At 39.7% G+C, this 15971-nt stretch overlaps 1 protein-coding gene across 4 annotated transcripts; it reads right to left on the bottom strand.

Annotated features, from left to right (window-relative positions):
- Positions 1-986: 986 nt before the first annotated feature.
- nfe2l1b (nfe2 like bZIP transcription factor 1b) lies at positions 987-15847 on the bottom strand. Of its 4 annotated transcripts, none has more exons than XM_088069616.1 (6): positions 15700-15847; positions 10980-11801; positions 8674-8895; positions 5893-5982; positions 5627-5782; positions 987-5123 (listed from the first exon to the last, which is right to left on the bottom strand). In XM_088069616.1, exons 2-6 carry the CDS (start codon positions 11535-11537, stop codon positions 3750-3752), a joined length of 2400 nt encoding a protein of 799 aa, XP_087925742.1. In that variant the 5' UTR covers positions 11538-11801; positions 15700-15847; the 3' UTR covers positions 987-3749. The 4 variants fall into 4 exon arrangements, with proteins under 4 accessions (XP_087925742.1, XP_042363533.2, XP_042363534.2 ...); XM_042507599.2 differs by lacking the exon at positions 15700-15847 and adding an exon at positions 14156-14346; XM_042507600.2 differs by lacking the exon at positions 15700-15847 and adding an exon at positions 13241-13737.
- Between the last annotated feature and the right edge of the window lie 124 nt (positions 15848-15971).

The following is a 15971-nucleotide window of genomic DNA, read 5'->3' as shown; positions in this document are numbered from 1 at the left end:
GCTCATTACAAGATCTGCTCAACCAGTTTAATTATCTATATCCACAACTGTACACAGAACAGGCTGAATTTAAACCAGAGGTTGTTACTTAAACCTGAATTGATATGAGTTGATCAGAAGTTGCTGCATTTATTCTTTGTTAGAAAACAATTTAAACAAAGGATTGAGCTTCAGAACATTTTTTGATCAGTGCGATATTGACGCATTTTACTTTGACGATACTCATAAAAAGTACATTATCCCTACCAGATACTCATTTATATGGAGTATTTGGCCCGATCTCCCTGAAATTACTAAATCTACTGTAACAGAAGAACAGGAAAAACTGCTGACTCACTTTGTTTCCGCAGTGCGAGGTAAATAGATATTTTGTCTTTCACGTCAAGAATGAAGGCTCCAATAGTTGCCGTGGCTCTTGGCTGTGCAGCTCTGAATTTTGCACCTAGGCGCCTACTGTGCGCTACGCTTTTGGACACCTTCAAATCAAGTCAATTTCATTTTTAAAGCCCATAATCACAAATCACAGTTTGCTTCAGAGGGCTTTACAGCGTACTACATCTCTCTGTCTGGGACTCCCCCCCCAAAAAAACAAAACAATAACAGGGGGAAAAAACTTCAGGAAGAGCGACTGAGGGGCGATCCCTCTTCCAGGGCAGACAGATATGCAATAGATGTAATTAAAAAAAATTAAATCAATTAAAAAAAAAAACAAAAAACAGTTAAATACACCTTTGAGGGAAGACTAGCCGAACACGTTTAGCTGTATAGAAATCTCTACAACTCTTCACTGAAAGACCACAGGGACGGTTAAATGGCCTTAAATTCTTGGGAAGAAAAAGCCACCACACCAGTGAATGTGGAGCCTTTTTTGCCTCGGGGTGTGAAGGAACATAAGATCGCTGTAAAAGCTTAAAAAAAAAACGGCTTTTTGGAGTCCCTGTTGTTAAGTATAACAAATACCATTCATGACACCTAGAACACAAGAGTCACAGGTGAAAATAAAAACACTTTATTAATCAATAAAAACAATTCTTGATTGCCGGCAAATATCTCAAAACAGAGGGAACTACATCCAAACTGAAATTAGAGGGTTGAGACTGTTATGGAGACATTTGACAAACTACAAAAAATCGTGACAAACACAAACATGAAAATATTTACATAACAAGACAGACAAAAAAAAGTGCACTAAGTAGTAGCGGTACTTAATAGTCGGTGTCGCACTGGGTTACACTGAAGTGAATGTTAACCAGTTTCATGCCTGAACATCACATTGAATGAGGACATTTCTCCTTTCGAAAACAATTTTTTTGGACATCATCTTTTGCGAGTTCTGTTCAGCCTCTTGTAAATATTCTAGCCTCTAACCGCTATCTCAGCTGCGACCTATCTCAGCTACCTATTTTTCTTTTTTGTCTTTTCTTTTTTAAAGAGGGCGATGTAACGTACTGACAAAACTTCATTCAAATAGACAAGTAATAGCACTTCTACTTTGAGAACGTCTTCCGTCGGTTCCCAAAAAGTTAGAATGAGATTGTGAAAGAAAGGCATTCAAATCAAAGTGGCCATAACACACACACACTCTCACGCATTCAAATAACCTTTTTTCTCTTATAACAGGGTGCGTACAGACGAGGGCAAGTCAAATTTAACGACGTTCAAGTACTTTTTAAAGCACTCATTTTTATTTTCAAAGAAAAATTGTTTTCTTCTCACCTATCTTTTGTAAAAAAAAAAATAATAATAAAAAGTGCAAATTTGTAAACACATGCTACCAGGACCTAAATTTAACTTATTATACATATTCAGGCATGTGATTGGCAGGAAAACATAAAGAACATACAAAGATCGGAAAGGCAGCGCCCCCTTGCAACCAACAAACAAAAAAATCCTTCATAGCTCCACCATCAACAGTCAGACAAATTAGGCAGCCTATTTACTGTCCAAACAGCTGACACTGCTCCAGTGTAACTGTTTTGGAGGCTTGCAAAATATCCTGGCGTCAGCTTTTTACTGGTGTTTACCAGCCTGTCAGCACACCTATCTCATACCCCTCATATGGCATTAGACAATAAATGTAAATTAAAATAATTCTCGTCTTCCCAGTTTAAAACATTTATCTAATGAAAGAATTTATCATTCTGTTCTGTAAATTATACCCAAGCGCTTTTTCATGGACCAAATATGTCTGATTTCAAGGTATTCCAGTAATTTCTGAGCGTCAAATTCAAGCACCTCAAGCACCTTGTACGAACCCTGTTATAGCGACCTGGCTCACCTTGTTAGCAACACAAAAAAAAACTTAAATAGGACTCAAAATATTTAAGCCAACACCTCGGCTTTACAGCAGTTAAAAAGTGCCTCAAGTGGCTTTCAGTTGGGTAACGTTGGCAAATAAGTTACTTAAAAGTGATGTCGCTACACCAGAGAGCGACCGGTTTTAAGTTAGTGCTCAAAACGAGGCGTCCAAAAGGAAATAAAAACAACAAATGATCCATAACTCTGATCTGTGACGGCCTGGAGTTGATCATACAGTACTCTCTGGAGCTCCTGGCTCACCACAGTATCCTCAATTCCTCCTGTTTACCGGCTTTGTGAAGTTTTAAAACCAACAAAAAAAAAAAAAAAAAAAGTGTAGACTTTTACATAAAGCTGATGTGGCTAGACCTATAACCTTGCTTATACTACAGATTATGAACAGTTAATAAGAGCCTCCCTAAACGCAGCTCCCGTATTTAAAACCTGCAGCGAAGGAATAGCGACAGACACGGCAAAATGCATATAGCCAAGCCTTTTAAAGACAAATTACAGTGCTATGTATAATTTATAAGGAAGTTGATACATTTTGCAATGCAGTGTGCCTCCTCCCCTAAAACATCCGTCTGCTCCTCTTGCAGGACTTCACCTCCAGGCCTATTTTAGCGGTGGCCAGCCCGGGAACACTCTCCCTCTCTGACTCTTTCCTCAACATCCTCCGTCCACACACCAACCCCCTTCAGGGCTTTCTATACTTAAGATGCCGCCGACAAACTGACTCGAAAAACTGGAATTTGCAATACACAAACCGGCAGAATTGGAGTGCAGTGTTTGAGCATTTAAGGTGTATTCAGATCAAGTGACGTGCACCGTTCAACCTTTGGTTAGGATAGGTGTTAATGGCATCCTAAAATGGACTTCCTTTAGCCTTTGGTATCTAAACTCTCACAACCATAGACGCTGCCTGAGGATTTGCAACTCATAAGCCTCAGTGACAGAAATCACTAAAAGTCTCCAGGGTGGGGATCTGTCCTTTAAAACCTTCGGTGCATAGGTACTCCAACCATCCTCGGTGACATTGTTCTTTTACTCCCACTTTCTCGATACCAGTCCCTCGTTTTTCACCCTACACATCTTCTCCATCCTCTGTGGTTTGATGCAAAAGGATCAAGAGCAGCTAAATTTTTCTAAGAGCTCATTTTGTGTCCTTTTATATCCCTCGTCTCCTTGCTTTTTGTTTTCCCCCGTCTAAATAATGAAATATCAGTACTCAAACGAAGAGCTACTTCTGCTTCAAAGTTGTTTCCAGGAAGAAAAAAAAATCGTAGGAACAGATTGAAAAGGGAGAAACTAATGCAGGAAGAGTAGTCAACAATGCCATTTTTCTACTCACCAGAATCTTCTTAAAGGAAAAAAGGACATCTCTCTTGCATCTGCAGAAATCTTTCTTATTGATTTAGCAAAGTGATAGAATAAACAGCAGTGTTCGCCTCTCACTTCTTTTTGTCCTTTTGTTTTTTCTCTGGTTTTCGGTTCTGCTCGGCGGTCGTCACGCCGCGGGGCATGATGAGCACGCTGCCGTCGGCGCTGTACTGGAGCGAGTACTCACTGGGAGGATAGGGCCGGCCCTCCTCGTCCCGTAGCTGAGTGAACACCTCCTGGTACAGACTCTGCATCTTCTGCTTCATCTGTCGGATGGACCGGATGAACTCCATCTTCTCCTTCAGCAGGCGAGCTTTGTCGCGCCTCAGGTCTTGGACGCCCTGCTCCAGGTTGATGATGGTGTCCAGCTTACGCTTGCGGCAGTTCTGCGCCGCCATCTTGTTCTTGCCGCGCCTGCGGATGTCGCGAATGAGGGCGAGCTGGCCTTCGCTCAGGTGGTGCTTGGCTAGGAGCTCGTTGAACTCTTCCACGGGCAGGTTGATGATCTTCTCGTTGGAGAAGGGGATTTTCATGGCGCGGGCTCGACGTTCGTCACGGCTTGAGTGCTTGTCGAGCAAGTCCTGAGGAGGCTGGAGCTTGTTGTGTTTGTCGCGGACTGTCTTCTTCCCGGTTGAAATGGGGAGCTCTGGGTGCTCGGCGAACGCAGAGGACAGCGGCAGGTTGTACGTGTGATTGTGGCTGATGCTGTCGAGCTGAGGGAGGCTGTGGAACTGGGAGGGGTCCTGATAGCTCATCCGGCAGAGCTTACTGTACCCAGGCTGATAACCACCGACTGCACCTTCCTCCGCCTCCACAGTAGCCACCTCGGAGTCGGTGCTGTACCCCACAGCTCCCTCCTCGGAGAAGGTTGCAGACGTTGAAGACGAAGACGCTGCCGAAGAGCAGGAGGTCTCTGAGCTGCTTGGCGAGGCTGGGCTGTGGCTGGAGTCCAGAGAAAGACCAGAATCTGAGTCAAGCTCTTCTTCCAACTGGGACGCTTGGGCCTGGCTGAAGCCCTCCTCCATGGCGAGGTCCAGTAAGCTGATCTCATCAAGCATGGACTCCTCCAGCAGGTTGCTGAATGGGTCGGGCAGAATCGGCGTGGATGTGATGTTGGTACTGGAACTGTTAATGGGCGGGAGAAAGATCCCGGTCAGGTTAGTGGCTCCAAACGTGGAGTTGATGTTGCTGGAGTTGCTGGAAGAAAATCTGAGCATGGTGGGTCTCGGGGTGATGCTAGTAGAGTCCAACTGGGGATTGAAAATCTGGGGGAAGTCTTGGCTGCAGCTGGGGAGGGAGGCCTGGTGAAGGCTGACATCCTGGTTCACCGGTGTTGAGGGAGTCGAGAGTCCAAAGTTTCCCACGGGGTTTGACTCTGTCGTTCCACTTGTGCCGCTGTCACTGCTGGAGTTGCTGTGGGGCGAAGTGTTGTTCACTTCCATTGCCTTTGAACAGAAAGATTTTGTTAAATATTTGCACATTTCAATGCAAAGTAATTGAGACAAAAAAAATTCTACTTTTTAGAGTAAAATTATTTGAAACTTTGACGCAGTAAATAGGCTTTTTTTCATACTTACAAATGTGCTTTTGCCAAAAAAAAAAAAGTGATGCACTTTTAACAGAGGGATTTCCCCCCAAAATTTTAACATTCTCACTGGTTGACATACAGAAGGTTTTGTTCTGTCTTACCCAAATGAGTTCCCAAATAATTACATTAAATGTGTAAGGACAAACAAATACAACTCACGAGTTTCAGGGGCAGTGTTTAAGATTTAGGAGGATTTATAGGTATCTTGTGATAAGGATTCCAGACTGCAACCAGCCAAAACGTCTCCCAGTTTGAGTTCCTTCAGTGTTCACTGTTCAGAAGTTTTTATCTTGAGCTGAATTATTATCCTACACACTGGACCTTTGAGAAGTGATTTTTTTTTAATGAAAGGGGACGTACTTGTAGCTCCATGATGGCCATGATGTCTTGCCACTGCTGCTCCAGGTCTAACTGTGGCTCTGCTGGGGGCAGCTGTGGTGCCAGAGGAAGGCCCTGAGACGTGGAGGGAACTTCTCCATTGGGAACTATTTCTGGGTTGACGACTGGTGCTGGAAACTGTTTGAAAACATTAAAAAAAAACAAACATTTCACTGTAGTTTTTTTTCACACCAATGAAAAATCTATCAATGCTTACAATACATCTGAAACAAGTTTTATTTTTTTACTTCAGATTCTTCTCCAAAAGGGAAAGTGGCCTCCAACAGCCTCAAGCATTCTTGTAGAGACAGTGAAGTCTGTGAGCCAAGACCCGGGAGCTGGGTAACAACACAAGAGATACCAGTGCAGTCAAAACCATTTATTATTTTATTCACAACTGTGGTTCAGTTCATTTTTTCTGAACCAATGAAGGAAATAGATGCATTTATCTTTTCCGGTGTCACATAGAAATAACTGTTTATAAGCATTATGAGTTGCAAGAACTGGACCTCATTTATTATAAAAAGGGACAAAAAAGAGCCATTTTGTAACAGAATAATTTGGAAGGATAGCCAATGTGTAAGTGTGTCTTCACCCACTTTTCATACTGAGCAACGGTCAAATGTAAACAGACTAAACGTGCAGAGATGAGCTGTAATGTAGCATATAGCCGCATTTACACTGCCTGTTCAAGGCGGGAATATAACGCCGCTGTGCTGTTTTATGTTCGATATAAAACATCTGAGCTGGGAACAGAAGTAGTAACAGCCCCGAAATGAGGTCTGTGTAAAGCCGGAAAGACGTGACCATGGGTGGCACGGGCAATACATTCTGATGACATGTTTATGTGCACGACCCACTGTTGGAGATTTTAAAAAGCAGCTGTTAGAATAGCGGCTAATTCAAAGAAGTAGAAAGGCAGTCATAAATGTCCACAAACTGGGAAAACATTGAGATCCAGGAGCTTGTTACCCTCCGAGAGGAGAGGACGAGATCAGATGCCAGAGATGGTAAATAATTGTGATTGACATGTTATGCCTTCGTTATTGTTTAGAAGGTGCCGTAGTGTCCCTGAATTAAGGGTGCACGAGCCAGAGATGTCGTCATGAAGAAATGTGCGTAAAGCGTAGGGCTCTGCAAGCTGTCACTTATCATTTCAAACCCACTTCGTATTAGATAAATGGCTGTGATTGGCATGACTTTGGCCTGGCCTGCTGGAAATCTGCATGAATGTGAGGAGACCAGATGCATCGGCCAGAGCAAACAAAACATGAGCCGGGAGATTCGTCTGGTTCCCAGTCTAAGAAATTCAAGCACTTTTATGATGACCACGCAGTGCAAGTCAAAGCAATATATTCCTTATACAAATCATGAAGACGCTCTCTTAACATTTCTCACGATCAGTAGATGAATTTCTTAGTAGCAGCTAGGGTTCGGTTCAGTTTACTTTCTCTGTATAACCAAAATTTAATTTTTGAACAAGCTTCAGACGTAGTAAACTAAAAATTAATTCAGCTCCTCTGCTCTTTTTTCAATCACACACAGAGTTAATCCTCAGTCTCTGTCTGTCTGTGTCTGCTCTTCTAAAAGTGATATTAGGCTATTACTAAAATCATATAAAAAAGGAAATAGACCAGACGCCTAAACTACCAAGGCAGATTGGTGCTGCAATGATAGTTTCGGCTGCTGGGAAATAGTAAGAGCAACTGATGAAGTTACCAATGAAGCGACTGAGAGGGCGACTGACAGAGTAGCCATGGAGCTCTGAGGCTGGTGTCTGCAGTAGGGACAGGGACTGAAACCCAGTCCTATTGAAAACCCAGTTCTGCTTTTTCAAAACCCAAAAATCAACATTCAAGCTTATTGATACCGCTCTCGAGTCCCATGGGTCCTATGACGCAACATTACATCTGAAGTCAAGTCACGTCATTTAAATCCAATCATTGGTCCACATACATTAATTGTACATCAAATTAAACCTAAATGCAGAACCTCTGACTGTTATTGGGTTTAAAAAAAATCACAATCTCTATTGTGATGTGTTCAAGGTTGGCTCAGTAAAATGACAACTAGGCAAAGGTAAATAAAACATCATCACTACGTGTTCATATGTAACATCAGGGAAAAGGAAATTTAGTTTATGGCGAGAAACTCGAATAATACAGCTTTTCTGAGTGAGAAATTTGTTTTCCTGGCAGAGTAAAAGAAACAGTCACTTGTTAAACAACAAAAGCAAAACCAGTTCTATTAATAACATATTTTTGCCTCGTCTTTCCATCAAATAATAGAAAAGTATCAATAGTGGCATCGATAAACACTTAAATCGTTAAGGAGTCTCGATACTGATATCAATATCAATAGAAATTACCAATCCCCATCCCTGGTCTGAAGCTGAACCAAGTAGCTCAGTGGAATTTCTTTGTCGGCCTCGGAGCTCCATGACTGACGTCCAAGTTTTGTGACATTTCTTTGTCAGTTTAGGGTCATAACAATGTCACAGATGCCACAAATACCATGAATGCCCGCACTGGATAAGCTACACGTGTGCATTTGTACTTTTAAAAGAATAACACTCATATGTCATGAGGGCTAATGATTCTGAATGGCCACTGAACTACTGGAAATGTTTCTGAGATGTTACAAGTCTGAAAGAAATGTGATTCAAATGTATTTAAACTTCATAAAAGCAGCAGCTGTATTTGCTTGATCTCTCCCTGCTCTGTCTGAGACTTAAGTCCCTGACCGCTGTGACACAACAACGAGATGAAGCTCTTAAATTCAAACTGAGCAATTTCACAGATGAATACAATTTTGCAACCCACAATGTTTTATGCAAATGGCGAAAAGCAACTAACTGTAAATGTCTCCACATGAAAACAAACTCTTATTCAGCAGACAGAATTATCCTTTATCACCAGTGTGCAGCTCCCAAGTTTTTATTTTCTTTTTATGCACTGTAAGACTGTTAAATGGACCACCGCCCACTGGATGAAAACACGAGTATACAAAGATTCATTAAGTCTACCAACCTGCTCAGGAATACTCTCTCCAGTCTCCCCATCCACTGGCTGAGCACCCTGTAAGTTTACGCCATTCCTCCAGCTCTCTTGTTCCTCATTCCCGTCTTTGTTCTCATGTGGGCTGGGCTTCTCCTCCTCACTCTCCTTCTGACGGTTGCTGTAGTTGAACACTTCTCTCCCTGCACCAAGGTCGATGTCCTGTCGCCATAGGATGTCAATCAAGTCAATGTCCTGTAAAAACATATTGTAACAATTGAAAAATGGCCCTGTGCAGAGGAGAGTTAATGCATTATAAATCTAAACCCATACTGCAATGAGATACAAATGAGACACACATGTATTTAGTTATTTATCATAATAAACTGTTTGTTTTTTTTATATAAGCAGTTTGACTCATTGTTTCATAAAAGTGGGTTATTTTGGTAGCTCGTGCAACGGAAATGTAGTCAGATGCTGGGACCATGACAGAAACACTTTGACATGGTGGTTAACATGTGATCAGTAGGAAATTTATTACAGTGCAACAATGACTTTGTGTGACCTCTAACTCTGCTGCATCAATATGGAAATTATGTGCAAGTTTTCTCAAAAAACTAAAAAGATCAAGTAAAGGGAGGTTATTCTGCTTTTCTGTATGTTGTGTCTTATTTATAGTATTACAATGGAGGATGTTCATATTAAATATGAAGTAATTTCACATATAAGTAATCCCTGTGAGCAAAAACTTCAGCTTTCTGACAGTTTTTTTACTCTGGCTACAGTATGACAACCCATTGTGCTGGATTTCTTTATACGGTTATCTGCTCCAGGCACGCTACTGCAAGTGTTTACATTACACTGCTACATGAAGCTACATGCTAATGTCAGGAAAACATGTAACCTTGGTTGCTCATGTTGGTAATTTCTCTCCGTTCTCAGATCATAATCATGCTGGAAGATGTCCAGTTGTGTTTAAAAGCTGCAATGGCGGTGAAGAGACGCTAAGATACGGAAGACCCGGAAACACTGATCAATCAGAGCAGACTGGGCTTTTTTCAGGAGTCTTAAGCTACTTTTACGCTGCTTCTTAAAGGTTGGAATTTCATTTATCGCCGCACTGTGTATAAGGTACAATCAAGTAATGGGGGTGCCAGAGTTTTCTCTTTTTACAGGTAGCACTGGAGGTAATAAGCAAGGTGGAGAGCACAAAGATCTCTGTTGGATTGAAACACTGCACAAAAATATATTATGTTATATTATGTTTGTAGTAATATTGAAATATTACTACAAACAACAATAATCTATCATACGTAGAAATGCTGTTAGTATGTCAAAAGAAAATGTAGGAAACAACATCTTTTAAGAGTAAAGTGAGGAGGATGACTGTTGTGGGTCTAAAAGTTGCACTTTTATTACAACATTAACTGTTCCAAGAAACACAGCTGTAATGAATGTGACTCAACTGGTTTGACTAAAAATATCTGACACTGATAAAACACCAGGGCTGCGGACCATGAATTATACTGATAAGCTATATGCATGTTTTAATTTTTTTTGGAATACAGTATACTCGTGTTTTATGCTGCTGTAGCCTTAAATATTTATGACACTGACAGTGACTGCTATTGTGGTTAGGACTGGCTAATTTCGTTAAGGTCTTTTAAATGTGAACAAACTGACAATATCAACAGTTTACCAATAAATTAGGCCACTTAATATATGTATGGTAACATTTAATCCCTTAAAACCTGTACCAATAGTTTTCTTGTGCTTTTTTTAGATGCCTTTTACAGGCTATTTGACACTTTGAAACTTGGTTAGATTTACTGGGCAAGAAATGTCCAACAAACTGCAAGAAATTAGTAAAAGTTGATAAGAAAATTGCATGAAAATAAGTTTTAAACATTAAGGAAGGATTTTATTTTTAAAAAATTAATTTGAAGTTATGTTGCAGGAAAAAAACTAAAATAAACAAAACAGAGACATTTTATTTGTACTGTTTGTTTGTTTTTTACTTTTTTGGCTTATTTTCAAGTAATTGTCTTGTAAAGTTTTTACAGTTTTTTCCAAACTTTTGGGTCATGTCCCCTTAAGTTGCCCATTGCCCTCTCCCAATTTTTTTGAAAGAAATTAAACCAATTTGCTCAGGTTTCGAAGGTTAAATTTGTCAACTGCTGGGTTTATTTAATATTAATTCATCATAAAATCCTTCTCATCCAGTTAATTTGTGAAGCAGCAGGTGAATGTGGTGACAACGAGCAGCTGTCAAAAGGATGTGTTTGCCCCCTACTTTTGAGTTGCTCCCCAGGTGTGAAGGTAGAAAAAAGCTGCAGTACCTCTTTGGTGAGGTCGTCATTGCCATCCCTGCTGCCCTGCTCCTGGTTGCCCTCTGGGGCCACAGCTCCCAGGCTGCTGTCCGCTGCGTTCAGGTTGTACGTGGATTCAGGTGCTCCACTTCCTCCCCTCATGGCCGGGGTAGCGTCAGGGTTGTTAATGTCCTCTAGGCCGCCCCCATTGTCCAGGGTGATGCTGGGGCTGGACTGGCTGCTGGTGGACACCACAGTCTCAGAGTCACGGTGCACTAGCCAGGTGTTGAGCTCGGTACTGGGCACAGAGAGGCGATCCAGCTGGCGCACCTGGTTCAGCAGCCGTCTTGTGGTGAAGAAATGGTCGAGGTCCACACTCTTTGGATGGATGCCATAGCCGTCCAGCGTGTTGCGCAGGTTGTGAAACTGGGTCTGGGTGTAGGCTGAGCTAGGGCCCAGGATGATCTCTCTCAGTGGGGGCAGCTGATTGCTTAGATAGGTGTCAACGTCCACCCGCACCCCAATGAGACTCAGAAGGATGGTGAACTGAATCAGGCCCTCTGTGAAGTACTTTTTCAGGTAAAGCATTTCTTTACAAAGGAACAAAAGGTGAAAGTAAAAAATAAAAACAAAAAAGGCCAACTAGCTTGGATCAATACTACTGTACTTGTACTCGAAGACAGAGACAGATACATGAACATGAAAAAGTGGTTCAGGAGAGTGAGGGGGAGGGGTCTTCAACAGGATTCTGTATTTTTGAGAGGCATAGAAGATCCGAGATGGGGTTTCCACTCTTGAGAGACAGTTTGTGCGCAAAGTTTTGTTCTTCATTAGGTTCTCATCTTCCCATTCCTGAGAAAAGTGGAAAAAAGGACATTTAGTTAGAATCAGAAACCGTATTTTTGCTAACTAGGTTTTAACACACAAGTAATTTTCTTTGTATTATTGATGCATGACATATCAAGTAAAAGTTTGTAAAATTTAGGGAGATTTAGTGGCATCAAGCATTGAGGACTGTAGATTGCAACCAGCCAAAAGTGTTGAGAATGAGAAAGATTCTTATTGAAATCTGTGTTTTTACGTCATTCTCATCATGAAAAGACTGCTAACTACAGTGGCGAATGCCAAAACCCAAATGGCCCCATCTAGACGCAATCTCTGTGGACAAGGACCAACTCCCTATGCAAACATAAACAGCTCATTCTAAGGTAACAAAAACTGTTCCTATTTTCAGATGATTATACACTAAAGAAAACATACTTATTATTTTATATTCCATTTCTGCCAATATATCCCCCCAAATCCTACACACTGGACCTTTAAAAGAAATCAAATTAATAACAAAAGCAAGTTATAACAAATATCAAGAGAAATAAATAAAACATAAATTGTTTTTTTAAAAAAAAGAAAATACAGTAAAAAATATCAACAATGGAGTTGAATAGAAATTAATGAGCTGTACAGTTTTTAGAAGTAGTAGATATTAGGGGTAAGGAAAAGATAGAGCATAGTATTGGAATATTTTAGATGGCAACATTGTATCAATACACAGACCCAAAGTCGGATTTCCTTAGTTATAAAACTTGTTAATATTGCGAATGCAAATCGATCGTTTTTTTCAGTCACAAGGTCCATTTTGCTGCAATAAAAGTGACTGAAGTGAGAAACTTTATCTTAATAAATAAAATACATATTAGCATGTTTTTCCTTTAGGGACAAAATGTACAGTTAAGAAAAGGTCATAAATCGCAATATATTATCACAATACTTAGCAGCTCTTTAAAATCACAATAATATTGTTTTGTGACTTATGTGTCATGTTAACATGGTATGGTGGGGCCCCTGGTTGTTCCCACCCCATTATTTTATATTTTATTTCTGCCAATATATCTCCCCGAATTTTACACACTGAACTTTTAAGATAAAATGAAATTAGCAATAAAAGCAAGTATTGACAAAAAAATCAAGAGAAAAAAAATAACAGAAATTTGAAATAAGGAAATAAAAATTACTACAAAAATGTGCAATATATTTAAAAAAGATGAAAGAGTAGTGCAGTTTTGAGAAGTAGCAGATATGTTTAAAATATTGTCCAAAGAAAAAGCTCACAGCATGAAGTAAATAAAGTGTGTGCAAGGTGCAGATATAAAAGCCCCAAAAGATGTGCGTTTATGTAAAGCTTAGTGACAAAATATTGTTATCATAGTGTTATTATTATTATTGCTCTCGTGCAAACTATATTGTGTTAACATTATAAGCTCACTGCCCTTAGCCACGCAAGTCTTACCTACCTACATTTGCGTAAGACACAAGTTAATGACGAGAAAAAGAAAAAAAATCAGGACTTGCTAGCCCACTGCAACCACTCCATCCTCCCAAGACTAGAGAAGTGATGTCGGCTCGCACCGCGTAATGCCCTTTCCTTCTTGGTAAATTCAGCAGACCAGAGATGGTGAACACACGGGTTTAGCATCACCCCACCCTTGACAGGACAACTACTTCATGTGGGTGCTGCTGAAGGTGAATGGGAGAGTCGAGAAGGCTCGCTGAGCTGGCTAGCACCAAAGACAACGTTAGGTGGCGGGCAGGGTCCCTCCCTCCTCCCGCACAGCTGCGCCTATCTTCGTCCTTATGACGTTTGCCGTTAGCCACATTGTGTTTTCAAACCCGGCTGCTGCTCTTACACACGCATAACCACCTCATTAAATAACGTAAAGTACCAACAATTAACAATTTCGCCTCTTTAAATAGTTAGCTAACATCTTTGTTTACCCTGAAAAGTGACAGGTACCTCCACTGGTATTTTAGCTACATCAAACAATCTCCCTAGCAACAAGTGGTGAAAAGATGATTGACTGCTTGTGAAGCCAATCGCGGAGCCTCAAACGCGGTGACGCCACATGACTCCAGAAAATCACGACCAATAGAATTAGTGCGTGGGCGGGGTTTAAGGGAAAAGCTAAACTACTATTGGAACTCGAAGCTACAATGTTTGCTAGCCTTGTTAGCTAGTTTGCTGCTAACTACAGTTAGCATTAAACTACTTTTAAAAGTAACTTGTGTATTAAAAAAAGGCACGCTACGGTATCCAGTCGTGTACACACAAATACTACTTGTTCGTATATGTGTCTGCTCACGTTAGCTCACGCCATGAATCAGTGACAATCCACGTATCGGCGTTATTAGTTAATTGATTTAATACTTACGCGTGAAGATTTTGCGACTTTATCTTCATGCCAAAAAGTCCACTACCACCTAAGAGCAGTGTTCATGTCCTGTTTCATTAAATGCTCCACTGTTTTGCCCGACATAGCATTCTCCAGCCTTTCCTCATTGAATGGCCCACCATGACTTGCAAAATTGCTAGCTGGCCCGGCTAGCCTAGCACGAGCCGCTTGACACCAAAACACGCTTTCGCACAGCGCATGCGCAGAACATTCTAGTAGCAAGCTTTCATCAGCCGACTGAAAATCCCCCTCTGATAATATTACAAAGAAATTACAAAATAATATTTTTTTTATCATGTTAAATGGCAAAAAAAACAGTTTTCTCAAATCATGTTATTCCAAATAAATAAAGCAAAGTATATTATGCAATATAACAAATATTTTCTGGATTATTTTCAAACAAATATTAATTATATTAAATACATACCATACCATAACACATTTAAGGCTGTCAAAACGCATCAGACACTTATCTAATCTAATCTTTGAAATTTAATTCTATGTTTTTAGGTTATTATAATTTTTCACGTGTGTATTTGTTATTTGAGTAAAACAAAAAATTATAATGCAGTAATCCAATTTGCATTGTCACATACTCATAATTATTTTTTCATTTCCGTTAACAGCATGTGAATTTGGTGGAGGTCTGCACTCTCTGAGTTTCCTATAGTTTATATAATATGCAATACATTTTGAACTTTTATGCAGTGGTTGAATTAGTTTTCAGATCTTTTACTTAGTAAAAGTAGCATTACAACAGTGTGGTAATACTCTATTGCAGGTAAAAGTTCTGCATTCAATGCATTCAAAACCTTACTCAAGTTTTTTATGAAGTATTTGTACAAAAATATACTCAAAGCCGTCATACTAAGCACACTAATTCAGCAGAATAGTTTATTCTGAATCCTAAATATATTATTGGAGTACAATCATTGATGCATTAATATGTTCAACACTTTAATGCTGCAGCTGGTTAAAGTGGCCCTAATTTTAATTTTTCTATTTGTAAGATAACTTCACCTACAGCAATATATTATAATCTTTTAAATGTCTCTAGATTTTGTATCAATAATATAAATCTGAACACTAATTTATCTTACATGCACTTTTTCCCCATCCCTAAAAATGCACATAATTTATGTTTCACTTTATTTAATATGCAATTAGTACTTACTCTTAAAATAATAATAATACATTTTATTTACAGATCACTTTTCACTATGCTCAAAGACACTTTGTAGGGAGAAAAACAAAGTCAATTAAAATCATACTGAAAATAAAAACAGGATCAATAACAATATAAAAATAATTTATATTGTTATATTTTATTGTTGTATTATATTGTATTTGTTTTATGTATAACAGTTATTATAACTTGGTCTTGGTTCTGTGATTGTTTTTCTATGTATGAAACTCATTCCAATGAAGATTATACTGTATGGAATGAAATGATAACTGCAGTAAAAGCAAGTTTAAAGGAATATTTCACCTCCCGAAATACCATTTGTATATCAATTACTCACCTCATTATGGTGAATTAATTCAGAAAACTTTGTTTTTCTCGCTTACTTTCCGTGAGCAAAGAATCCAGAAGTGGAGAAGATTGTTACCAAGTGGGAACCACGTTTAACAACATCAAAACTACATCAGAAATATAGTTTAAAAACTCTCACACAACTTCTTTTAGTATAATACAAGTTTCAGTTGTGCAGTCGTACGCTCAGAACTTCCCAAACACATGTGTACCCTTGCATTCAGCCCCTTATGGTCGCAACTGAAACGAAAGCATAGATAA

The sequence above is a fragment of the Plectropomus leopardus genome, chromosome 19 (genome assembly GCF_026936395.1).
Source record: "Plectropomus leopardus strain MGB_pleo_1.0 chromosome 19, ASM2693639v1, whole genome shotgun sequence".
NCBI classification, from domain to species: domain Eukaryota; kingdom Metazoa; phylum Chordata; class Actinopteri; order Perciformes; family Serranidae; genus Plectropomus; species Plectropomus leopardus.
Note: the sequence above shows the minus strand (reverse complement) of the source record. Positions and strands in the feature narration are given on the sequence as shown.

Bases quoted from the DNA above. Each gene is read 5' to 3' on its own strand.
- nfe2l1b (XM_088069616.1), bottom strand. From the start codon at position 11,537: ATGCTTTACCTGAAAAAGTACTTCACAGAGGGCCTGATTCAGTTCACC. The intron at 8,896-10,979 runs GTACTGCAGCTT...ATGTTTTTACAG, and splicing joins ATGACGACCTCACCAAAGAG to GACATTGACTTGATTGACAT. The intron at 5,783-5,892 runs GTAAAAAAATAA...GTTTTCAAACAG, and splicing joins CTTTTGGAGAAGAATCTGAA to TTTCCAGCACCAGTCGTCAA.